At 40.6% G+C, this 27,817-nt stretch overlaps 1 protein-coding gene across 1 annotated transcript in view; it reads right to left on the bottom strand.

Moving 5' to 3' along the window:
- Positions 1-296: 296 nt before the first annotated feature.
- Positions 297-27,817, bottom strand: part of TMEM26 (transmembrane protein 26) — an 81,583-nt gene continuing 54,062 nt past the window's right edge. Inside the window, exons 3-6 of the mRNA XM_040362000.1 lie at positions 21,754-21,819; positions 19,136-19,347; positions 3,508-3,584; positions 297-1,206 (exon numbers count right to left, since the gene is read on the bottom strand). Coding sequence (XP_040217934.1) covers positions 785-1,206; positions 3,508-3,584; positions 19,136-19,347; positions 21,754-21,819 — 777 coding nt within the window. The 3' untranslated portion in view covers positions 297-784. The remainder of the gene's footprint in view (positions 1,207-3,507; positions 3,585-19,135; positions 19,348-21,753; positions 21,820-27,817) is intronic.

Raw genomic sequence — 27,817 nt, 5'->3', positions numbered from 1 at the left:
TTTTTATGTTTAAACCATAAATATGATAATTGTTGCAAGCACCCATGGCATTAATAAAATCTGCCCCAAACCCTGCCATTTTATTTTTGCTGGACAACTTGGTTTAAGTGTGGAATAACACAAAAAAGGCATGATGAATTAAAAAGCAATTTACACATTGTGCTATCATTACATGTACTAACCACATATTTTTATCAGAATAAAATACTGTATTTTTTGCGATAGTGGTCTTTTTCATTTCCCATTAGAAGACAACTTATCACATTCTTCCCTGACATAGACAAAACATCACAAACTAAAGTTCACATTTTTATTTCCAAAATATTCTGACCACACAGTGAGTTCATAGGAACAAAATGTTTACTCAAGAGAACATCAGTGGGTTTTGGTTTGTATTTTCTTTAAATATCTTTATCTAACAGTACGTATTTATTACAGTAAATGCCATGTATGAACAGAATTCATGAGCATGCTCCATCATAAAAGGTAAGTAGTGAAGAAATTAGAAGACAAATTTCTAAGGCATTACCAGCACACCAAAGGGGTCGTCAAAAGATTTTTTTTTAAATGAAATGACAGGTTGAATGCATGATTTCACATAAAAAGTCTTTGCAAATGAAGACATTAGCATGACGTCACATTATAGAAATGTTGAAAACCCCTTTAAAATGCTGGAGATTTTAGTTGATGTACCAACAGAGCTATCACTCATTAATGAGAGTGTTTCATGTGCAGTGTACACTTTACAAGAATTCAGAAGATGCACACAAAATGCATACAAACTTTACAACTGTCCTTCTGGTTCATCAAGAGTAATAGCTGTACTGTTGTTCTCGGTGCTCCTTGTTTCAATATCAACACTGCTGATTACTTCTTCTTGATTATCGGTGGATTCACACGCACAGCAGCTGTCCTCAATTCTAGCTTTTTTGTCATTATTTTCAAAAGAAGACTGGAAGTCTATTAACAATACTATAAGACGATAAAGCTGTAACATGACAACCAGGGCATTTTTGGCAGCAAAAAACACCAGCATTTGGTTAACCACACCAAAATAGGCCATTAGGATGATACGGCATATGAGAAAAGGACCATCTTGAATGAGTAGAGTTATTCCAATGTTCCAAAGGTCTGCACTGTATCTACAGAACAGTAAACAAAGGCGCCTCTTGGAGGATGATCCTTGGTGGCATCCAATATTTTGTACTATAAATAAAAGAAAAATAGACCCAAATTAGAAAATAACAGAATAATGCTAGATAAACAGATGAACATCTACCAATATTACCTCACGACTAATATGATTTAACAATTTGCTACCAGCAACCGGCACACCTTTCCCTTTAATAGGCTAGGAATCCCAAACTACATCAAAAAGTGAATCACAGACAGTTGTTATAGTTACCAGAAGTAGTATAGTTTACCTTAAAAATCTTTACTCCATATTTGTCAAAAATAACAACTAGCACCCCTGCCCTCCAACTCTTGTTAAGCCCTGGTTCACACTGGGTACGATTTGGAACGATTTGAGATGCAATTTGACATGTCAAATTGCATCTCAAATCGGCGGCAATTGTTGGCAATGGCACTGTCCTAATCAGAGCGACGCCGCATCTGCGATTTCAAAAAGTAGTTCCTGTACTACTTTTTGCGATTTCGGGCCGCGATTTACATTAAATTGCGGCCGAAATCGCGGCAAATCACGGCAAAATCGTGGCAAAATCGCAGCCGCGAAATCGCGCATTTTACCGCAATTTTGAATTCGCAGCAGTGTGAACCTAGGCTTAAGGATTCAAATCTTAACTGTGACAAGGAGTTAGTATTTTCTCCCTGTCTTATTTCTTCTGGGTGTTTCCTCCCACATTCTAAAGATATACTGGCAGGCTAAATGACTTGGCCCTAAAGTGTCCTTTCAGTGTGTTTAAAAATTCGTTATTCAAAAGTGAAGAACAATCCAAGATGTAAATATGTATAGCAAATTACAGGCATGCAGAACAGTACATTATGAGGTACCATTACAGAGTAAGGCATAACTAACACAAATATACCCATCTTTTCTCTTTAGTTACCTTTTTTTTCCTTTAAAAAGGAAATCCCATCTTCCCATGTTCACATAGAGTCAATTTAAACAGTACTTTAAATTGACTCTAAACAATATCCTTATTCTCCAAAAATAATTTATATATGTCGACATGAAATTGACACTTACAGTCATTTTCTGCCTCCTTGTAATGTCCTCTGTAAACTCCCAAACCTCTCCAATTTGCGCTCACTTCCATTTGTTTGGAATTCATAGTGCATTTCAGTTGCAGTCATGTACATTGCTCTGTGCACACAACAAATCCCATAGTCAATAGTCTCCAATCAATCTCAAGTGCGATCAAAGTGTGAGTGGGTGAATACAGTGGGGCCATGGATAATGAACCTAGCCACCCCTTAATAGGAAGTAAATCACAGCAGCAAAAAAAAAAATATCTGGGAATTTGGAGGAGGCTGGCAGAAGCAGTTGGTACTTTTCTGAGTTTAGACTATATACTTTACTTTATCATTGATTTTTTTCTACACCGGAGTTTAGTTTCAAGTTAGGTTAGTCCTGGGCCTCAGGTGGAGATGTAGGCTCCAGTGAGGTTGCTCCTGCTCCTTACATATATAACTATAAATATAAATGTAGTGACACTTTGCCAGCTCTGTAAATGCAGAAAGTACTGCCCATTTTACAGGGCAGAGGGGATCATCTGTTTTGTTGTAAGTTTTAGGGGTCTGCATATTAGTGAAAACATGGCAGGGTGGAATAAAATGTATGGACATTTTTTTAGAGCAGGCCTGGTTACATGACTTGTTAACCACGTAAAGTGGATGTAAACCCCCCAAAAAAAAAAAATTAATGTCATAATGTAGAGTATACGATTTACTATCATCTGTGCCCAGTCTTGCCACACAGTTAATCCAGAAATCTTCTTTAATTGTTCAGTGAAATAAAACAGACTTACAGAGAAAAACCTTAGTCCGTTCCGCCCCCTTGCTGTGAGTGACAGGTTATTTACATATCTCATGCACTAGCCTGGAGACAAGCATTTTTAATTCCACCCCCACTCCTTTTCTGAAGTCATGTGGTTACTTTTCTGGATTTTGACTGGATGTTAGTGATCATAGCAGAATTTAGTGTAAGGAATACATAGGAGAAAATGCATGTTGACAAGGGGAGTGTAGAGCAGGGCGGGGAGTCTACTGACAGATTGATGACTATCAGTCATCATTCTGTGCTTAGAGCAGACCCGAGAACTGAGCAATCAGCAGTTATTTGATCGCTCAATTCTCAGTGTAGACTCAGTGGGGGACAGCTGCAGCATTGGATCGATGCTGCAGCCATCTAGGTGAGTATAAATGTTTTTATTTTTTTTTTAATCCCACACTTCTTTTTTACTTCAAAAGAATAAACAGATATACTGTAGCAGTAAATAATTTCATTAGGATCTATTTAAAATGCTTCTTGCTAATAGTACTCACCAGCCAGATCAAGTGGGAACTGTAACATGCTCCATGTCCATATAGCAAGGATTGAGTAAATCAATATGATGTTTTCTCTGGAAATGAAGCACACATCATTGAAATATGTCAATTTTAATATATCAGAGCATTGAAAATAATTGCTTTAGGTATTAAAGACAAACACAAATATTAAACATTGGAGTTGGTTTACTATAAGAGAATTTTTACATATCGAAGTGAAAGTTAACTTATCATGACTGGGTATTCAAAGTGTACACAGGTTCATCTTATGCATTAAGAATAGTTCATACTTATGCGGCTCAGGAAACGCATGCTAATGGCATGTCTTTCGTGACCCATAGGCAAAATGCTCTTTAGAATTAATGGCATCCCCACCTATTGAAAAATACAGCAACCCTTCGGGTGCTTTAAATCACATGATGCCACAGCACCACGTGGTTACATTTGATTGTGGTTTTAAAAAAGGGTTGAGGACTTTTCCCCCCATGTTTCCCACAGGTACAACTGCCCAATCAAATGAATAAGCTGCTGTGGCCCCACAAACTCACCTGCACAGAAACGCAAAAATGTGAGCCTAGGCTTTGTTTGTTTTGCCTTTAGTAATTCAACCCCAGTCAATATCTTCTGAAAAAGGTAACTCTATTTCATTTTACCTCCAGATCAGATATTAAAGTAAGAATGTGTGTCACAAAAAAATGGATGGACTGTGTGCTGTGGAGGTTAGAAGATGCTTATGTTTTTTTTTATTTTTGTATTATTTCAAATTTTGGAGTTATGTTGTAATTTGCATATTAAAATGGATTTGCAAAAGTGACAAAGTCACCACTTTGTAATGTATAAAAGTACAGGATGCCTTCCACAACAGGGAAACACTTGTTAATGCTGTGTATATTAACCTGCTCTGTCTCACTCAACCACTGCACTCATGGCAGCATTACAGACTCCTAAACCTTAAAGGTCACTTCCCAATGATTTAATGCAGGTCTGCGCGAGACACAGACCTGTTTTTAGTACAAAAAACAATGAAAGACATTCTAAGCTCAAGCTGCTCTTCTGCTACTAAGAAAAAAAAATATGATTGGATTAATTTATAGCAATCCTTGGTGCTATACAAAATAAGATTGTTTTAATTCTCAAAAGATTGGAGATTGGATTGAGCATTCTATATTTAAAGTAGAAAGCCCCGTTAAGACCCCTTTCACACTGAGGTGCTTTGCAATCACTATAACACTAAAAATAGCACCTGCAAAGCGCCCTGAAAGAGCCGCTCTATTCACTCCAGTGTGAAAGCCCGAGGGCTTTCACACTGGAGCGGTGCGCTGCCAGGACGCTAAAAAAGTCCTACTAGCAGCATCTTTGGATCGGTGAAGGAGCGGTGTGTATACCACTCCTCCACCGCTCCTGCCCATTGAAATGAATGGGCTGCAGTGGCGCTTTGCGGGTGGTTTTAACCCTTTTTTGCCACTAGCGGGGGTTAAAAGCACCCCGCTAGCGGCCAAATACCCCCGCAAATACAACGGTAAAGCGCCGTTAAAAATATTGGCGCTTTACCGCTGATGCCCCAGTATGAAAGGGGCCTAAAGGGAATCTATATGTTTTTGACCATTGAGATACAATTGCGCTCAAAAGTTTGCATACTCAGGCAGAAATCGTGAACTTTTGGCATTGCTATTTAAACTTTATTTATGACTGATCATGCCAAAAAACTGTCTTTTATTTAAGAATAGTGGGCCAGATTCACAAAAGACATACAACGGCGTATCTCCTGATACGCCGTCGTATCTCTGTGATCCGCCCGTCCTAACTATGCGACTGATTCATAGAATCAGTTACGCATAGATAGCCCTAAGATCCGTCGGATCTTAGGATGCAATTCTAGGCCGGCCGCTAGGTGGCGAGGCCATTGTGGTCGGCGTAGAATATGCAAATTACTAGTTACGGCGATTCACGAACGTCCGCGATGCCCGTCGATCTAAATTTACGTTGTTTCCGTCGAGATAGGCGTCGACAAATAAACCTGGAAGCTGAAGCCGAGTTCTGAATTCCAAATTCCAAGCTCTGATTTCCAAATTCTGAGTTCCAAACTCCAAGTTCTGAATTTCAAATTCCAAGTTACAAGTTCCAAATTTCAAGTTCTGAATTTCAAATCCCAAATTTAGTGTTCCGAACCTTAAAATTCTGAGCTTGGAATTCCAAATTCTGAGTTCCTAACTACAAAATCTGTGTTTCAAATCCCAAATTCAGAATTCCAAATTCTGAGATTAACCTTTAAATACATTAAGGGCATGAATATGGTTCAGGGGGGCAATATTGTCAATATGAAGCCAAGACAAAGAACACAAGAGGCATGCTTTTAAACTAGCAGGAGGAAAAAGTAGTTGATTCTTGGAATAGACTTCCAGCAGAGGTAACGAGACAGTCAACAGTAAGTAGATTCAAACATGTTTTGGGACATGTTTGGGAGTTCTGAATTTTGAATTCCAAATTCTGAGTTTAGAATTCTAAACTCTGAGGTCCATAATCTAAATTTCTAGTTCCAAATTTCCAATTTTAAGTTCCTAATTCCAAATTTTGAGTTCCGAATTCCGAGTTCCAAGTTCTGAATTCCAAAATCCAAGTTCGAAATACTAAAGTCCTGATTTTTAAATTCTGAGTTCCTCATTCCTAAATTCTGAGTTTCAAATTCCAAGATCCGAATGATTACATTTCAAGTTCCAAATGATTAAATTCCAAGTTCTAGGGGCGTGGCTTGGACTCCACCGAGATGGCGGTGTGACTCCTGAGCTCCGGCTAACGGCGGACTAACAGAGCGGCTCACAGCGCACAGAGGCTTCTATTGCAGCCCCAAGGACACCCTCACTGCTGCGACAGCTCGGCGGAATGACGAGGAAGCGGCAGGCCGAGCACCGGCCGAAAAAGCTTACAGACTTTTTCTTCTCATCGCCGCTGCCTCGTGGGCAAGATGGCGCCGGCGCTTCCTCCCTGTCTGGATCTCGCAACGGACGCTTCCAGGCCATCGCTCTGCCAGACCATCGAGACTCCCCAGAGGCTGGAGAGACATCACAAGCACCCTCACCGCCCAGCAGAAGCCCTGCAAAGTCCCGTTTCAGAGCGGACGACTCTGATGCCCAGCAATGTGAGGTAAGGTCTAACGCTGACTCACAAGAAGACACGAGGGAGCTTCCTGACTCCATCATATCTTTCCCTACACAACATCAGCCAGTCCTGGACACAACACTCAAGGACATGCTCATCTCCTTAAGGAGCACTATTCATGGGGACATGATGTCCTGCATGAGGAAATTTAGCACTGAATTATCAGTGGTGGGTGAGAGAGTGAACCACATTGAAACCAAAATGGGGGAATACGCAACTACCATCAATGATCTAGTGGATGCGCATGACACGGTTGAGGAAGAACAACTGTGGATAAAAGCCAAATTAGCAGATTTAGAGGACAGGTCACGTAGAAACCAGAAAATGTGGCCCCCTCTAATCTGCGTTCGTACGCCATGACTATGCTGACCTCCCTCATGCCTGACATCCCCGCCATAGAACTGTCCATTGATAGAATCCATCGCTTGCCCAAACCCTCCTTCATACCTGAGAATGGTCCCAGGGATGTCCTCTTTAGAATGCATTTTTACCAGTCTAAAGAAAATTGATGTCTATAACTCGCAAGGGGGAACATGGCGGCACTGAGTTTGTGCATTTACAGTTTTATGCCGATCTATCGCAGTATACCCTGCAACTTAGGAAGAACCTGAACACGGTGACCAAGGCCTTAAGAAACCATAACATCATATATAAATGGGGGTTTCCAACGAAGCTTATGGTGACCAAAGATGGCGTTTCACACGTGATCACTTCCCCCTCCAAGGGCTTCAAGCTACTCCAGAAGTGGAACATTCTCCCTGAGGACAACTCCCCATCCACGAGCTTTGACACACCCAGCAGGGTGTCCCCTGATTGGAAACAAGTCACTAAGAACCGCTGATCTGACTGAACTTTCTGTCTCATCTTTGCCTTGTGCATTTGATTTCTAGGTCCTGTTTGGACCCCGCCTTTGGAGCTTCTCCACGTTTAAGCTCCCCTGCATATGAGCAGTATTTTCTGCACCCAGGTCGTTTTGACCCTCCTTTTACAGTCCGAACTTTATTTTTTTTGGTTTATTTTATGTTTGTACTTCTTTCTTAACCACTCTTGTTTACAGGAACCGCACCTCTCAGACTCTGCGAACAGCATCTCACTCGAACATCTATCCACAAAAGACTTATGCTATACCCATCCGATCCGGATCAACATCACACGATGGACATTTTGCCTTTTTGAAATTGCCTCGAGGAGGAGGGGCCGTGAGTACACAAAGCCCCTGACAATAAAATTCTGTTACTTTGTTTGGGATGCCGGTTAAAATATTGTCAATTAATGCAAACGGTTTAAACCATCCTGTGAAGAGGGCATCGCTCTGGCGGGAAGCTGATTCCGTGCGGTGCGATGTTCTCTGTGTACAGGAGACCCACTTTCATAGTGGGGCTCCCCCCAAATGCACGTATAGATCTTTTCAGCACTACTTCTTCTCCAATATGGAAGCTAAAAAAAGAGGTGTAATGATTGCTGTCAGAGATACTGTCTCTTTCTCTCTAATAGAGGAACATTCTGACCCCTCTGGTCGCTATATAATATTGGTATGTGATATTAATGGGGTTAGATATACTCTGGTTAATGTATATGTCCCGAACAAGAGACAGATTTATTTTTTGAACAGACTCATGCGCAAGGTAGGGAAGCTCCTCCAGGGATCCCTTATCTTGTGTGGTGACCTCAATATAGTACCTGACCCCCTGCTAGACTCCACCACAAAATCCCCTGGGAAAGCCCCTACCCTGGCGAACTTTTTTAGGTCCTATGACCTGTACGATGCTTGGCGCTGTACACATGCTACCGAAAGGGATTATTCCTTTTTCTCGCATAGGCACTGTTCTTATTCAAGGATCGATCTGTTTCTATTGGACAAAAGGTTGCTTACGAGAGTAACGCACTCCAAGATTAGAACGATCACGTGGTCAGATCACGCCTCCATTCTCCTGACCCTAGGTGACAAATACCCTGACACAGCTGCATACGTATGGAGAGCCAGCTCTTCCATCATTCAAGACGTGACCACCAAAGAAACGATTAGAGAACGACTGACAGAATATTTCCAGATCAACACCCAGTCCACGGATAACCCATTCACACTCTGGAACGCCCATAAGGCCTTCATCAGAGGCGTGTTTATCCAGCTGGGTTCTAGGGCCAAGAAGCTGAGACAACTTAAACTGTCCAACCTTCTCAAAGAAATAGACTCCCTGGAAACATTGAACAAAACGAATCCCATAGCATCCACTAGCACCAAAATATCAGCCTTAAGACACGACCTCAGAATCCTTCTCCTCCGTAAATTTGAAAACAAAGATAGATGGGCAAAGATGTCCTTTTACTCGACGAACAACAAAGCAGGCAAGGCACTGGCCCGTTACATACGAGGCCAGCGTTTTAAGACCAAGATTGCCAAATTGACACACCCTATAAGTAAGAAACCAGTGTATGACCCTCAAAGCATTGCGGACGCGTTCAGCGACTATTATAGCTCCCTATACAATTTGGATCAAGATCCCTCGACCTCCCAACCGTCCCTGAACGACATAACAGGTTTTCTTTCTAAGATTCGACTGCCCTGTCTATCCCCGGAGCAGCTGGGTGACTTGAACTCTCCCTTTACACTAAGCGAACTACTACATGCTATCAAATCTCTCCCTTCTAATAAATCCCTGGGCCCGGATGGACTAATAGGAGACTATTACAAGACCTTTCAAATGACTTTAGGCCCACATTTACTAAAAGTGTTTGAATCGGCCGCTGCGTCGGCATCTTTCCCACCTGAAATGCTTGAAGCCTTGATTGTAACGCTGCCCAAACCTGGGAAGTCACCGGATGCCCCCCAAAATTTCCGACCTATCTCATTACTAAACAATGACCTTAAGATCTACGCCAAAATGATTGCCCTGCGACTAGTGGATATCTTGCCCACATTAATAGACCCTGACCAATCTGGTTTTACGAAAGGTAGGCAGGCGTCGGATGCAACTAGGCGCTTACTCAATATTACCCACATAGCACGGTCGACCCGAACGCCTTCTCTGCTCCTAGCCTTGGATGCAGAGAAGGCGTTCGACAGGGTGCACTGGACATTCCTGAAGTGCGCTCTGGAAAAATACGGCTTCGAAAAGCACGTACTGTCAGCAATTTTGGCCTTGTACACGGTCCCGTCGGCTAAGGTTTACACGTCGGGAATGCTATCTAAACCTTTTAAAATTACGAATGGCACAAGGCAGGGGTGCCCACTATCCCCCCTCATTTTTAACCTGCTAATGGAGCCGCTTGCGGTCTCCATTAGACAGTCGTCAGATATACACGGTTTCACAATAGCGGGGAAAAAACATGTCATTAGTCTGTTCACAGACGATGTTATTCTAATGCTCACTGATCCGGTCACTTCCCTGGGGAGGGTCTCCTGCTTGCTACGGGAATATGGTAAAATCTCATACTATAAAGTGAATGATGCCAAATCCTTTATTTTGGACCTGGGAGTACAAAGAGAGGATAAACTTCATATGCAAGGCACTTACCCTTATGTGTGGAATGACCACGCAATTGACTACTTGGGGATCCATCTTACTGCTTTCCCGGAACAGCTATTCCATGCCAACTATTTGCCATTAATAGATAAGGTCAAAGAAGGAACAAAAGCACTGAGTAAACATATCGTGTCATGGTCGGGCAGATTAGCCGCCTTCAAAATGCAGATACTGCCGCAAGTATTATACGTGTTTAGAACGGTTCCCATACCAGTGCCCAAGAAACTTTTTGGAGAATTACAGAGCATCTTATCGAGATTTATTTGGGTGGGCAAGAGAGCACGTAGCGCTTTCCATAAGATTCGCAAAACTAAGATGGTGGGAGGCATGGGAGTTCCCTCATTCGCGGATTACCATATAGCGGCAATTTTGACACAGGCTAAAGGCTGGTTCCCAAACCAGCCTACCCCGATATGGGGGGCCCTTGAGCAAAATCAAGTGCCTGGCAGGGACTTGGGAGCACTTTTGCTGGCAAGTCCGTTCCTTAAAGACACACACATGGATTGTGCATTACCTATAGTGGCCACTGTTAAGGCGTGGAAACATTTTACTTCAGCTGAGTTGCTTTCAACTCCGGTTGTTGACTTAGAAATTCCTATCTCCTCCTTAGCTTTAATAACACCTAATCTAAACCTGCAGAAATGGACATCGGGAGGCGTGAATTGGGTCTCTGACATTCAAGAGAGTGGTAATTTGAAATCTTTTCAGCAATTACAAACTACATTTGAGCTACCAAGTTCAGAACAATTCAGCTTCCTTAGAGTGCAGTCACTCCTCAAGAGCAAACATTATAGACCCTACAAAATCTTTTGGAAAGCAAACATTTTCTTCACATCTCAGAGCAGCAAGGAGAAAGGAATAACGCTAATTTATCACCTACTCAATAATAAATCTATTTTTGAAAAAAGTAATGCTTTACTGGCCTGGGAAAGGGATTTAGATGTCTCTTATACGGATGTACAGTGGATCAAAGCATTACATTGCACTCACTCAGCCACAAAAAGTGCCAACCTCTGGGAGCTTTACCACAAGGTATCTCAGAGGTGGTATCTAACTCCATCTAGACTTGCAAAGTTCGGTCACGGAGTGTCCCCGCTCTGCTGGAGACAATGTTCACAAGTGGGCTCACTGTTTCATATTATGTGGGAATGTGGGAAGTTGGCTAGATTTTGGAGTAGCATTTTTACCATTATACGCCAAGTTACGGGAATCTCGGTGCCCCTATCGCCTTCCCTAGCTATATTACACCTGGGCATAGAGGAGCTCCCTCCCCCTTTTAGGAAATTTATCATCCAACTTCTTTTAGCAGCCAAATTGGTAGTACTAAGACTTTGGAGATCCAGTGTGAGTCCCAAGGTAGGAGATGTGGTTAGAACCATCTCTTTACACTTTACATATGAACGAATGTTGGCTTACTCAGAAAGTAGACACGCCACATTTATCACTCACTGGCAGACGTGGATAGATTGGTATGACAATAACAAAACCTTTTACTTAGAGCAGTGAATTTTCACACACTAGGCGGCCTGGAGGAAAAGGAAAAACCCTAATCTGGACACAATTTTACTATAAACCCTTGTTCAACGGAGAGGTGCTGGTTCCTTCTTTTTCATTTTCTTTTTCTTTTGCTCTCTTTTTTGTTATTTTCACTTTTTCCGTTTAATGGTGTAATTAAACAATATAGAGCATGTGGTTACACGCTCAATAGTAATGCTTAAATCCTCCCTGGTATGGAATACACATATGCAGGGAATTTAATATTACATAATCTTCACAATTGATGCTAGAACATGTGCAGCAGGGATGACATTGGTCTGTTTCCATGGGTTGCAGCGTGTACCCAAAGGGGTGACCTATGGAAAAGTTGGACCTCAATGATATGTTATTCACCTATAGGTATGTAGTATTGCATTTCCTGTACTGTACAATTGTCTTATTACCTTGAAATGAGGATGTCTACTTTTGCTGTTCTTTTGACATCCACCTGCATTAATGTAGAAATGCATATGACATGTTTTCCATGTTTGTTCAATCTTATAAAATAATAAAAAACTATTGAAATTAAATTCCAAGTTCTGAGTTCCAAATTCCAAGTTCTAATTACTGAACTCCCAGTTCTGAATGTTAAATTCCGAGTTCCGGATACTAAACTGCGAGTTCCATAATCCACATTCTGAGCCAAATTTCAAATTCTGAGTTGTGAATTCTAAATTCTTTTTTGCGTATTCCAAAATTCTGAGTTCTAAATTCCAAGTTCTGAATACTGAAATCCGAGTTTTTTATTCTGAGTTCTGAATACTAAACTCTGAGTTTTTTAATCCAAATTCTAAGTTCGAAATTTCGAAATTTTTAGACCTGAATTCCAAATCCTGAGTTCCAAATGTCAAGCTTCAATTTTCAAATTTTCAAATTCTTTATTCCAAGTTTTGAGTTCCATATTCTGAGTTCCAAATTCCAGATTCTGAGCTTGAAATTCCAAATTCTGAGTTCCTAACTCCAAAATCTGAGTTCCAAATACCAAGTTCTAAATACCAAGTTCAGAATTCCAAGTTCTGAGTTTAACCTATAAATACATCAAGGGTGTGAATACGGTTCAGGAGGGCAATGTTTTCAATATGAAGCCAAGATCAAGAGCACAGGCATGATTTCGAACTACCAGGTGGAAAGTTCAAAATAAATCTTAAAAAGTATTTTACCGAAAGTAGTTGATGCTTGAAGTAGACTTCCAGCAGAGGTGGTGAGACAGTCAACGGTAAGTGGATTCAAACATGCTTGGGACAAACATAGATTCATACTCAAACAAAAAAGTTTTAAAAATAAAAAAATATGGGGCATAACACTTGGTCTTTTTTCTGCCATCACTCTTCAATGTTTCTATGAGTTCTGAATTCTAAATGCTTAGTTTCAAATTCCAAATTCTGAGCCAAAAATTCTAGCATTAAGGCATTTTGGCTTGTTTAAAATACTGTTCCAGGAGTTGTAGTGTTCTGGAATTAATACTTATCAACATCATATTCCTGGCAGACAATTCCTGCATAAAACTGGAGGATAGGCAGTATAGGAGTAAATGCGTGTTTTTGCACATATATGTGAAAAATTATTCTAGCTTTTGTTGGGATGTGTTGTACACACCTATACATGTATTTGTGCATACACATGTAAAACACTGTCCAGCAATGCAGATGTTTGTATTTTCTTTACTGATCTAAATTCTGAACATGTTTATGTGTTTTTATGTATAGGCACATGAAAAACAATGGGCTGCATTTATATCAGTAAAAAAAACACCTGTATGCCTAAAACTGTTCCTTCAGTATGCAAGAAGCCTTAAGCAGCAAGGCCCTCTGTCTCTCAGGTGAGGCCCGATACAGGCCAGATGATAGTAAGTAGAATTAAAGCTGTGAACGGTCCGGATACCATGTGATAGCTTGTGAAGACATGACACCTAGTAAATAATTGAATAGGATCCATTCATGACATTGTTGTTTACTATTGTGTGTGGTCTGTGATTGTTCACCAGTGATCACATGGTACCTGGGCCAATCACAGCACCCAGTACCATGTTATAGCTGTGGGTTTATCGCAGCATCCCAATAGTAAACAAAGAGTTATGAATGAAAGCCATTCATGACATTTCAAATGATTGTTGTTACAGTGATCATCATAGTGTATGAAAAATAATATCCCATGTCACCCCTACAGTGTCACTATGGTAAAAAAAAGTGAATATCATATTATTTAAATTTTATTTTTTTCTTTCTTACATACTGTCAAAAGTCAATATCTCTAATCACATCAGTCATATGATGACGCTGTATTGCTCTATTGACAGTATGTAAAAAAAATATCCCCAAAAATTGGGACAACAGATTACAACTTCAAAGAACTCACTGTGCCTCTTACCAAATACCTTGGACTGTCTACTTTCCAAAAAGGGGTCATGGGGGAGATTTGTACTATCCTGGCATGTTAGGGCCTCAGGAAATAAGATAGTCAGTCAGTAAATCAGAACTGATTAATCTTCAAATATACTATACTGTATATACCATAGTTTGTAGGCTCTATAAATTTCACAAAGACTAAGTCATTTACACTGATTTGGGTAATTTGTACCAAAGAAATGTAGCAGACTACATTTTGGCCTAAATCTATGAAGAAAAATTATTTGTTTGCAAAATTCAGAAAATTCTATTCTTTGGGGGGAAAAAACTGAAACTAAGAAAAATGTGTCTTTTATTCATAATTTTTGGTATTTTTTTCATTTATATAGTAGAGAAAGTAAAAAAAACAGTGGTGATTAAATACCACCAAAGAAAGCTCTAATTATGGGAAATATAATATAAATATTATAAATTGAATTTGGGTAAAGTGTTGCATGACCAAGCAATTGCCAGTTAAAGTAGTGTTGTGCTGAATAGCAAAAAATGGCCTGGTCATGAAGGGGGTGAAACCTTCCAGAAGTCAGGTGGTTAAAATGGTTCAACGAATACACAACACTTCAATAATTATAATAATAATAAATTGTGTGAATATTCACTTCAATTATTTCAAAATATGTTGTTTACCCTTTTCATTTGCATATGCTTGGTTATTCAAAGTGAAATGTTTTTTTTTGTCCACATAATTGGATAATTGATGTGAATATCAACACAAATTATTGTGTGAAGATTCTCTACTCTTTTAGTAAATCAGCATATTATTACCTATGATATACTGTATACGTTCTTGTCTTTATTATTGGTCTTTAAGGTGGCATTTGTGCACATCCCTACTTCAATATCAACGTTTATTTAATTTTTATTACAAATATTTTTTTTTTACTGGAAATAATAATTAAGAAATAATCCAATGATAACTGGTTTAAGAGTTTTATTTAAGTAATGCTGTTTGAGTGCTTTGCCAAATTCCAAACTGATCACGTTATCTCAGTCTTCTGGCTTTTGTATTGATTCTGTCTCAAGAACATAACACTCTTTGCACATAAACCCTGTAAGCGGATAATGAAAAACAACCTGTTTACCTAACACCAAAGAACAGATGCTATTAAACCTAAAATGTAAAAGTCATTTTTCCCCTAACATTTATCGTTATATTTAGTAAAATAAATAGGATGTCTCTAATCTCCCCATTTTAGTTTAATTTAATCAACTGTAATATCGATGACTTACTGGTAGACTGCATTTGGAATATAAAGTCTGCATTTGGATTACATTCTTTATTGTCTGGAGTAGTATTGTTGTTATGAAATATACACAGTAGCAGCGCCTTCGTCTTTGTGAATTTAATGTATTTGACTTCTCCCAAGCTATCATCCTTATATTTTTAACTTCAAAGATCGGAGCGAAAGATGAAGACAAACAGTAAGAACAGAATAGTCATTTTATTATTAAATGGACTTTTTCCACAGCAAGAAATAGGTAAACAATTTAATCTTGTGAAATCCAGTGTAAGTCTGGACAAAGAAATATTGTGGATTATTGTAAGTATTTGAAAGTTATTACTGACTTTTTGTAGGGATGGCAATCTTTTAAAACTGCATATTTTAATGGCATACAGTATATTATGTGAAGATAATTTTTTCCTGTTTCTGCAACATTTGCCATTGTTAATTCTGTGATAGAAACATAATTAGAATCTAAACATTGTTTGCTTAAAAAAGTTCCCCTCTCTGAATACCTAAAGACTTGCTCCATGATGTCTGAAAAATACTGGTTGGTTGCAAAATAATCATTTTTAAATAAAAATTAACATTTGAGGCCGCGTACACATGGTCGGTCCAAACCGATGAAAACGGCCTGAAGTCCAGTTTCATCGGTCCAAACCGACCGTGTGTATGGCCCATCGGTCCGTTGTCCTTCGGTCAAAAATTTTAGAACTTGCTTTAAAATCGAACCGATAGACCGCTGCCCGATAGGTCCAAACCGATGGTTAGTACACAAAAGCATTGGTTCAAAACCCGCGCATGCTCAGAATCAAGTCGACGCATGCTTTGAAGCATTGAACTTCGTTTTTCTCAGCACGTTGTGTGTTTTTTACGTCACCGCGTTCTGACCCGGTCGGTTTTTGAACTGATGGTGTGTACGCACATCAGGCCACTTCAGTGGTGAACCGATGAAAACGGTCCGTCGGACCGTTCTCATCGGTTTGGATCGACCGTGTGTACGCAGCCTAATTGTCCTCATTGAATATACTATATGAATATAGGTTGATGCAATATTCCCCATAAGAAAAGTGGTCCTAAGCACAAGTAGGTAGTCACTGACAGTTTGTTCACCTGTTTACTAAATTACTACAGTGTTTGTTCTGGCTTTGATACGTACCGTAATTACAAATTATGAGCTGTACTGCTCTGGGTTTAACCCTACTGAAATCAAATTAAAACCCATGCAGGACAAAGTGACAGTGTTTCTGCAGAGGGTTCCCCAACCCCCATATATGCACCTATGTTAATTTGCTGCTTCTTCTTCTGTCACAGATGGCTACACTATCCAGAGTTCCCAGGTGAGGGGGGGGATAGTGATCTGCTTCACTGTGACAGAGAAGGAGCCTAGCTACCCATTAGTAGGACCAAACACTGTCAAAAGGCAAAGAAAGGGACATAGTTTCTCCCCTTTGTTGCTGACGTTGCTCATTTCAGCTTTGACTGCGATGGAGAAAGAGGATGTGAGATTGGGAAGGTGGGGTGAGTATATGGGGGTCAGGGGAGAGATAAGAACAAGCGGTGCCACTCAGTGCAGCATTAGGTAGAAAAGTACACGTTTAATAGGGGTACACTCACATGGTAGTGGAGAATAAAGGCATTTAGATAAAAAAAACATAGTCTGCCAGGTTGGCAATGTGAGATGCCACAGACCACAGCCCTCCACACAGACTACGGGATTTTTTATCTACATGCCTTTATTCTCCACTACCATGTGAGTGTACAACTATTAAACATGTACTTTTCTACCTAATAATGCACTTAGAGTAGCGCCACTTGTTCTTATCTCTTTCTATCTACAGAGCTGCTTCTTATGCCCCGTACACACGGTCGGACCAAAACGATGAGACTGGCCCGTCGGGCCGTTTTCATCGGTTCACCTCTGAAGTGGCCGTACGGCCTGATATGTGCACACACCATCAGTCCAAAATCCGATCGGGTCAGAACGCGGTGATGTCAAACACACGACGTGCTGAATAAAACGAAGTTCAATGCTTCCAAGCATGCGTCGACTTGATTCTGAGCATGCGCAGGTTTTGAACCGATGTTTTTCTGTACTAACCATCGGTTTGGTCCGATGGGGCAGTGGTCCATCGGTTCGGTTTTGAAGCATGTTTAGAAATTTTGAACCAAAGGAAACCAGACCGATAGCCTATACACACGGTCGGTTTGGTCCGATGAAAATTAACTTCGGTTCATTCTCATCGGACCAAACCGACCGTGTGTACAGGGCCTTACTCTGACAGCTGGCTGCCCCTCCATCACAGTCTTCTTTCTTCCACTCCTCCATGATGACATCACAGAGATGGTGGATGTTAGAGGTCTTCTGCTCCTCCACCTTCCATTTGAGGATGCCCTACAGATGCTCAATAGGTTTTAGGTCCGGAGACATGCTTGGCCAGTCGATCGCCTTTACCCTCAGTTTCTTTAGCAAGGCAGTGGTCATCTTGGAGTTATTATGTTGGTATACTGCCCAGTCTCCGAAGGGAGGGGATCATGCTTTGCTTCAATACGTCACAGTACATGTTGGCATTCATTGTTCCCTCAATGAACTGTAGCTCACCAATGCTGGCAGTACTCATGCAGCCACCAGACCATGACACTCCCACCACCATGCTTGACTGTAGGCAAAACACACCTGTCTTTGTGCTCATCACCTGGTTGCCGCCACACGCTGGCAGCACTCATACGTCTATTTCCCAAAGACAACCTCTGGATATGACTCTGAGCACATGCACTCAACTTCTTTTTGGGCGACCATGGCAAGGCCTGTTCTGAGTGAAAGATGTCCTGTTAAATCACTGTATGGTCTTGGCCACCAGAGAGTTCTTTGCCATGAGTTGCCATGTTGATCTTCCAGTTACCAGTATGAGAGAGTGAGAGTAACCCACCAGCTCCCCATTCACACCTGAGACCTTGAAACACTAAGGAGTCACATGACACCGGGGAGGGAAAATGGCTAATTGGGCCCATTTTGGACATTTTCACTTAGTGTACTCTCTTTTGTGTTGAGTTATTTTCAGAGGACAGAAAATGTACACTGTTATACAAACTGTACACTCACTACTTTATATTGTAGCAAAGTGTCATTTCTTCAGTGTTGTCACATGAAAATATATATTAAAATATTTACAAAAATGTCAGGGGTTTACTCTTTACTTTTGTGATACTGTACATGAATATGTACTGATTGTTACAACATCTGTCTATGCTACCTCCCTACGATTCTGCCCTCCATAACGCTCAACAAATATATCTCCATTTATAGGGGTCAAGGGATTTTCTTTACAGAGGCACTGGGATTGATTTGCTAAAGGCAAATAAGCTGCTCACTTTGCATGGAGGTGTTTACCACAGCTTAGAAAACAGGGTGACATTTCACTTTGCAAAGAATACCCAACCACGTATAAGAAAAAAAATGTTTGCTTGCACATGATCGGTTGAGAAGTCAGCAGAGCTTCAACTCATTCAGTTCTGGGAAAATGCCCTAATTCCCCTGCAAAGTGCAGCTTCCCTTGAAAAAGTGAATATCATTTTTCATAATTTTGGGAAAAATAAAACATGTTCTATTTCTAAACACCGACGGAAAAATGTCCGATGAGGCCCACAAACGATCGAAATTTCCGATGAAAAAAGTCCATCAGACTTTTTTCATCGGAAATTCCGATCGTGTGTACGCGGCATAAGGTTGTAAATCACATTTGTATTTCATTCTGCACAATAAAAAAAATACCATACAATGTACCTTACGACAACTACTTCCATTGTCTCGCTAGTGAATTCCAAAATATCTGCAGCCGTGCCCACAAACATTAGGAGAAGTTGAGACAGCTGATCGCGGGTTATTCCTGCTCCGATTGGCAAGAACCATCTTCCAATAATCAAAAGCAAAAGAAACGTCTGATGTAATCCTAGCGTCCAGGCTGATTGACAGATTGATGAAATTAATTTATTGGCCTGTGTTTAAAAAGAAAACACTGTTTGTTGTTTCAGCACCGATTAGGGTATATATTAGGAGAAACATCATCTTTAATGCTGATCTGCAGCATTTAGTGAAATTGAAATAGTTTGTTTGGATCAGTTCAGTCCACTTAACTATTTAAACTTTACCAAAAGCTGGGAATCATCTTTAGTAAACGGGCAGACTTACTGTTTGTCTGGCTTCTACAAAGTAGAAGGTTCTGCCACTACCATTTATAATTTAACCCCAGAATGAGGAAATACATTTCAGAGATGAGAATGTTAGTAACAGGCACATAAACACATACAGCTGCAGTTATTGGTAGTGAACAGCACTTGTATTATTGCAGTATCTTCTGTGTTTTTATTATGTCCAGAAAGGCTGACAAAGGGCTTTAAAGAATGTGTTACCCCAACATTTCATATTCATGGTTTGTGACGGTTGTACTATGTACTTGTGTTAAAAAGTATCTAGTTCTCTTTGTACTTCTTCCTTTGTGTGAAGTACCTGGTGATCCTGCCAGTTACCTGCTCCTCTGTTTCAAACTGACCACACTAGGCATAGAAGCACATCCATAGCACATTTTATCCATAGGAAAAAACATAAGACTCATCTCTTCTGAAGTATCAGGACGACACTGGATGGAAATAAGCGCCTTGAGGCGATTTAGTTTGCATTTGCAGTGCTATACAAGTTATTCACTCACTCCCTCACCAGCGTAGTAAATTTTCTGGCTGTGCTGGGAGAACAGCCTGCCTGTCCTCCAATGATTAGGCTTGTGCTGACACGCTCCCCTCAACAAGCTTTGACTGGGAAGATTGTTGTACTATATATATATATATATATATATATATATATATATATATATATATATATATATATATATATATATATATAGTTAACATGCCATACCATCAGGGAGGCATGTAAGTGGCCCAAAAATGTATTCTGCTCCAAACATGCAGCCAATGTCATTAAGAACTATCTTCAGTGTAAAGAAGAACAAAGAGTCATGGAAGTAATGGTTTGGCCTCCACAGTGCCCTTATTTTAAAATCATCGAGTCTGTCTGGGATCGTTACATGAAGAGACAGAAGGATCTGAGACAGCCTACATCCACAGAAGATCTGTGGTTAGTTCTCCAAGATGTTTGGAACTTTGTTTGGTCTTTTTGCACAGTACTCTATACAGTATATGCCTTTCATTTCTATTCTTAACTGAATGGGTTGTTTTACAAGGTAAGGGTTTACATATAGAAAGTGATATTAAAGTAAAAAAAAAATTGTATTAAAATAACAAACATGTTATACTTACCTGCTCTGTGTAGTGGACTTCCACAGGGCAGCCTGGATCCTCCTCTTCTTGGGTCCCTCTTTGGCGTTCTTGGCCCCTCCCTCCTGCTGATTGCCCCCACAGCAAATAGCTTGCATTGGTAGCAGCCAAGCTGCAGCTCCGTGCGCCCATTCAGACACAGAGCTGTGGTTTGGCCCCACCCCCTCTATCTCCTTTTTGGCTCACTGACTTTGATTGACAGCAATGGAAGCCAATGGCGCCCGCTGTGTGTCTCAGCCAATGAGAAAGGAAAGACCTGGACAGCCGAGTCTCTCATGCAACATCGCTGGATCGAGATGGGATCAGGTGAGTATTAAGGGGGCAGAGGGGGGCTGCTGCACACATAAGTTTTTTTTTATCTTAATGCATAGAATTCATCAAGATAAAAAAGCTTCTGCCTTTAATTTAAGCCACCTACACATCATGCTAAAGACTCCCAGTAACACATTTCCATGTATAATAAAGTACTCACAATTTTGAGCATATGCATGTAAAATCTGCAGATACATGCTTAAAACCTGCAGCTGTGTCCTTTTGTGTGCGACTAAATGCAACACACATTTTCATATGTAGGTACAGCTGTTTTTATGGTCTTATTATTTTTAGTGCTGTGTTTAAATGCTACTTTTCCCTACTGATTCTGCTCATATTATATAGCCATATATGACATATGTTTAATCACTCCAAGCTGCCTGACCTATTGTAGGACTGGCCAACCAACATCTTGTCTTCCTGGAACCTCTCAGTGCTGACATACAAACTATTAGCCAATAGAAAAAAAAAGACATTTGAGAAAGGAGGAATGATGACACTGTATTAAGGCTAACCTTATATAATATAATATAATATAATATATATATATATATATATATATATATATATATATATATACTGCGACACAGGGTTTTCACAACTGCTATCTGGGGACTGCTAGAGAGGTATGAGAGGAGTGAGGGAGTAATAAATAGCTTACAACATCCTTTCTTCACAGGCACTGCTAGCAGTAATAGCATAGGGAATAGTAAGGGTCACTTTCCGATCTGTAAGTCATAGAAAAGAAAATAGGCCTACCTGGCTTAATATGTCACCGCTTGCTGTTCCATTAATGTCCAGCGATTTGTTACTGTTAACACATTCCTTAAAAGCAAATGCAAAAGATTAATTTGTTTTCAATCAAATACAACATTTTAGTGTTTGGTTGAGAAACTGCCTGTCTTTTTTTAGATAAAACATTTTCAAAAGTCACTATCAATAAAGCTCCAGTAAGATAATAAAATACCATTTAATCCAGCAATATATGTATTTTTATACATACCTAAACGTAGTTTTATTATAGGACTAGCATAAATACCTGGAATCAGTCCCCTATATTTCCTTAGACTCACAAGGGAGGACTGGCCTCATCATTCTGGTGCCTCATTTTCATTGTCCAGTCACGGGTAGGGGTAAATTCGTAACTAAGCTGTATTGCTTAACTGCAGTGTGGAGAAGTGAGGTCACCAATCTGGCTATACAGGGTTGTCTGGATCACACAACTGATTTAACATATGGATAAATATATTTGTTGCAGATTGAATCGGTCATGGGCTCCAGGAAGAATTAATGAGGAAACTAGGTCACGTTTCTATTAAGAGACTGATTGTAAAATTCTTCTGTTGGGCCTGGGGTTTGGGCTTCAGAAAAGATTGGGTAGGTGTGCATCCTGGCTACCTCTGTCCATGAATCCACCTGCCAGGATACCTTGCTCATTAAAAAGGACTGGGAAACTAAAAAGGAAGGGGGCTGTGCTATGGAAGTTTGGAACAAAAAAATGTATAGATGCTGGACTGAATGTGTGCGAGCACTTGGGGGGTTCAGACTGAGATAAGTCTAGGGTACAAAGGTCCACCACATGAACTAGAATACATCTGCTGGACTTTGTCTTGTTTTATACTAAAGCATCCTTTTTGTTCATCTGCCATGTGAGAACAAATGTGGGATCATTATTCCCTTAAAGAGATTGCATTGTATTATGCCTTTTTATCACAGTGGTACCATTTGGGAATACAATACATACAATACATACAGTACATCAACATTGTATTAAGCAGTCTTCCTGGAGTTCAGAATTTAATAACGTGCCTAAAATCATGCTGACAGACTTCCAGATAGCAATACAAGTTTGTTATAGCTTAGAATGTTGCAGTCTTGCAAGAGATAGAAGTCCCATAAAAGTAAAAGTTCTACCGCTTTCTTACTAGATCATTTCATAAAACCAGTGCTGTCATAGCTTTCTGACTATGGAACCATAGACAAACTCACAACAGCTCTGACTTTTACTTGTTGTAGAGCTGTAATTGTTCCATGCAGAATGCAGTGATACTCACCCATGCAACCCCTGTGCTTGGTGATTTAAAACCATGGAAGCATAGATCACATGACAGAGTACAGGGGATTTGTGGGGGAGTTTAAATGCACATCAGCCCAAAGCAGCTTCCATGAGCAACTCTGCTCTGTAGCTGTAGGATGGGACTGACCAACATCTCTTTGCTTTTTGCTTGATATCCTTTACAGAAGTAAGCTCTGATATGGGAGGCAATGTGTGTGTGTGTGTGTGTGGGGGTGGGGGGGGGGTGGTAGTAGGGGGGAGTGTGTGGGGAGGGGGGAGCAACCACTAAGCACATGGGTAAAAACGTGTGGTAGGACATGGGCAGATGCAGTTACACCACTGTGGGGATATATGCTGGTGGTTGCTGATGCTTATTTAGCCACTTTGTGTTGTACTGCTCATTACAAGAAGTGGTAAACTGCTAATCTGATAGTGGATACACTATGCTGCTAGCACATGGAAGCTGATGACTTGATAACTACCGTATATACTCGAGTATAAGCCGACCCGAATATAAGCCAAGGCACCTAATTTTACCACAAAACAATGGGAAACGTATTGACTCGAGTATAAGCCTAGGGTGTCCCTCTGCATGCCTCATTGTGCCTCACTTTGCCTCACTGTGTCCATGTGCATGCCTCTCTGTGTCAATGCCTCACTGTGCCCATGCCTCACTGTGCCCATGCCTCACTGTGCCATGCCTCACTGTGTCCATGCCTCACTGTGTCCATGACTAGACTTACGTCTAACATGGGAGTCTATGGAAGGGGTGCCCGACTTTGAAAAATTGGAGCTCCCCGGCCGTAGATCCCCCGGACAACAAACTTTGCACACCTGTAGAGGAAGAGTGGGGCTATATGTGTGCCAAGCCCAGTAGCAGGTCCCCAAAGTCCGGGAGATCAGGTGCAAAAAGGTGACTCGAATATAAGCCGAGGAGGGCAATTTCAGAACAAAAAATGTGCTGAAAAACTCGGCTTATACTTGAGTATATACAGTATTTAAAAATCATACCCCTTTACAACACATATGCCACTAAATTGTACCACTCAAAGCCAGGCTAAACACTCCAGCCACGGATGATAGATGGAGTCAGGACATGATGCAAGTAAAGCTGCATTTGGGCTGAATTTTGTTTAATGTGATTTTGTTTGTATAATTTGTCTGTATTGTCTTAATGTTGTTTCCATATAAAAGTAAAAAAAGGATCTGATTTAAAAAACTAAAAAAAAAAAACTACATTCCACTATGGCAGGCTTCAACAAACTTTACTAATTAAAGGAAAATGTGACACTCCTCCAAGCTCCTCTGCTCTGATTCATTGCACCTTGTGAAAGACATAAATGCATAGACAAAACTGATTTGTAGAGGATTTTGGTGAATGGAACTTGTTGGTGGAGTAAGTCTCTACCTGCATTTTGCCCTTTAAAACACATTTATGTTTTGCTTCACCCACAAAATACCAATTTTTTTTATATTCACCTTAGGTTCCTCATTCTTTTAAGAAACACCCTGTGCAATATTTTAACATAAATTACCTCCCTTTTTTTTCTCAGGGCTCCATTTTTCATAAATTGCCTTTTGGTACTGACCCCTGGCTAATTTGACCCAAAGCTTGATCTTAAAGTGTATTTTAATTTTTGCAATAACATTTGAGAAAAATGTTCCAATTTACACAGTGGGGCAGATTCACGTAGAAATCTGTTACGCTGCGGCGGCGTAACGTATCCCATTTACGTTACACCGCCGCAAGTTTACAGCGTAAGTGCCTGATCCACAAAGCACTTACCTGTAAACTTGCGGCGGCGTAGCGTAAATCCGCTCGGCGCAAGCCCGCCTAATTCAAATGGGGTGTGCACCATTTAAATTAGGCGCATTCCTGCGCCGAATGTACTGCGCATGCTCCGTCTGTAAAATTACCCGACGTGCATTGCGCTAAATGACGTCGCAAGGACGTCATTGGTTTCGACATTAACGTAAATGGCATCCAGCGCCATTCACGGACGAGTTACGCAAACAACGTGAAATTTAAAATTTAGACGCGGGAACGACGACCATACTTAACATTGGTTACACCACCTAGAGGGCATGCTTAGTTTTACGCGACGCATCTCTACGTACAACAACGTAAATTAAGATCGACGAGCAAAGCGGACGTTCGTGAATCGGCGTAACTAGTCATTTGCATATTCTACGCCGACCGCAATGGAATCGCCACCTAGCGGGCCGGCCTAGAATTGCAGCCTAAGATCCGACGGTGTAACACAGTTACACCTGTCGGATCTTAGGGCTATCTATGCGTAACCTGATTCTATGAATCAGGCGCATAGATACGACAATCGTATCTCAGAGATACGACGGCGTATCAGGAGATACGCCGTCGTATCTCTTTTGTGAATCTGGCCCAGTATACCTAAAAAAAATATTATTTTTCAAATATCCCATACCTTTTTATGTTTCTTAGAAGACATGGCAAACTGCATGCATTTCTGAAAAAGTTTAGGCTATGCCTGTTCTAATAGAAAGGCCAAGGATACACCGAATGTCCCCTCATTTAGATACAATACAGAGGGCTTGCTTCTAAACATTTAACCCTTTAGCTAGGAACATACTATGAGTTTTATTTCCTTCAACCCAGGGGGCTGAAGGTAAAAAAAGAACATATTGATCAGTGCTAGCAGCCATTTCCTACCAATGCTAATTGGATGTTGGTTTCCCAGCATGTTCGTTGGACATGAGACCTACTTCTGTTGGACAGGGAGCTGTACACACAGGCCGGAAAATAGCCAGTTCTTGCCAACCCGACCATATTCAGCTAATTTGCCTTTGTTAAGACAGACAGTGTTAAAACTGAGTCTACAACTGTCAGCACAGCAAAGATAGTAAGAGCAAAGATTAGAGAACTAAGTAGGATTTTTCAGTGCTGACGTTGTCAGAAAAAAGAGCACCTAAAATGGTAATTAGCAATTTAAAAAAAAATGATGCTGCAACAAATGAAACGTGTTATCTCATTTTGGGTGCAAAAGTGGAAATAGAAATACATTTTAAGTATCCTTCTTCTGACTCTCTAGTACTGCTTTTCTCTCACATTGGGCTTTCTAGAATATTTCTGCCTTGTGTGAATTTGTAAATGAATAATTCAGTACATAAGAGCTGATTTGTTCTGAGTGTAGAGAACTATAGTATTGTTTATTGTAATTTACAGGATTTGTTATCAAATGATAAACTGATATGATTGTGCCAAATCATTTTTTTTTTAGGCAAAATTAATTTACAGCTATCATTATGAAAGAAAGTTGCATAGGGTTCTTTCAGGATCTGGAATTGAAGAATAAATACACATTTCATTTTTCAGAAGTCATTTTGGAATGAATAAATACAGCTTTCAATGAGAAAACAATTCTGTCATTATTTGTTGATGTTACATGTCTTTGCCTTCCTCTGAGCTTTCCACAAAAACCTTACTATGTACTACTATTTACTACAGTGTTTCCTATAGTATATGTATTAAAGAGAGAAGCAGACAGCTAAATGCAATGTAGCAGTGAATATACGTCAGTATGTCCTTTCCTAAATGGGATATATGGAATGCTGTGTCTGGAGCACAGTGACATCACTTTACGATTCATAATCAGGCCCTGTTTCCTCCTCATGTTCAAACTGAGTTTACTGTTCCTATGCTGGCTTGTAAAGTGATGAAAGAATTTTTTCCCCAGTCATTCAGTATGTGTTTTTGAGTGCCTCAGTAAGTCATTCTAACCGCCCATGGAGATGAACCATCAACATAGACAAGAGAAATGCCTAAATGTACCTAAACTCAAAAAGTCAAGGCTTGCTGCTGTAAATTACTGTAAACTGTGCCAAAGAAGACCTGTAGAGGGAGGTTGCACTGAAGAGGGATGCTTTAATTGGTAAGTGTGTCAAACTGCACATTATGGCAAAAGCCAATCACTAATGAAACCAAACACTTTAATTCCGCTTTATGTTTTAAATAGGAAAGGATTAGAAGCCCTGTCAAATTTTTACTGCTGTCTGTGGCCTTGCTGGTGTGATTTTTCTTGTTTTCTGTACTGATGTTTACACAGGCAGAAACAAGGAATTCACTAACAGGGACACACACAACAATAGAGACCCAGAAGAGATTCAAACCTGTCTCCAAGCTAAACAGAAAAGGTTTTATTGCCTCATGTGTCCTCATGAAAGAGAACACTTTTTTTTTTTGACTTGGCGCCCATAAAGTAAGTGAAGGAACATCTCCTCAGAGATAACTTAATTTCTGCTGATACAATGTGTTGGAACACAAGTAAAAGCTGCTACTGAGTCTTTTCTGCCCATAGGCAGGGCCGATCCTGGGCAGGTGCACAGGGTGCAGCGCACCCAGGCGCCACAGAGGTGGGGGCGCTGAAGTGCCAGAGTGCTCCTCTTCCGCCTCCTCCTCCTTTTCTTCTTGTCTGTGTCCAGAGGAAGCTCTCTCCGCCGGAAACTGACAGGAGTGGATCAGAGGAGGAGAGACTGTGCCGTTGCTGTGTTTCCTGCCCAGGTCCATCTTCCCTCTCTCCCTCCTCCTGTCAGAGGAGGAGAGCGAAGCAGCAGGAGACCATAGCGGCAGTCTCTGACCATCTCCTGTATTATATCTGCATTCTCTAAACCATCTCCTGTAGTATGTCTGCAGTCTCTGACCATCTCCTGTACTATATCTGCAGTCTCTGACCATCTCTTGTACTATGTCTGCAGTCTCTGACCATGTGGGGGGCGCCAGAAATATTTCCG

This window comes from Rana temporaria, chromosome 8 (assembly GCF_905171775.1).
Source record: "Rana temporaria chromosome 8, aRanTem1.1, whole genome shotgun sequence".
NCBI lineage: Eukaryota > Metazoa > Chordata > Amphibia > Anura > Ranidae > Rana > Rana temporaria.
Note: the sequence above shows the minus strand (reverse complement) of the source record. Positions and strands in the feature narration are given on the sequence as shown.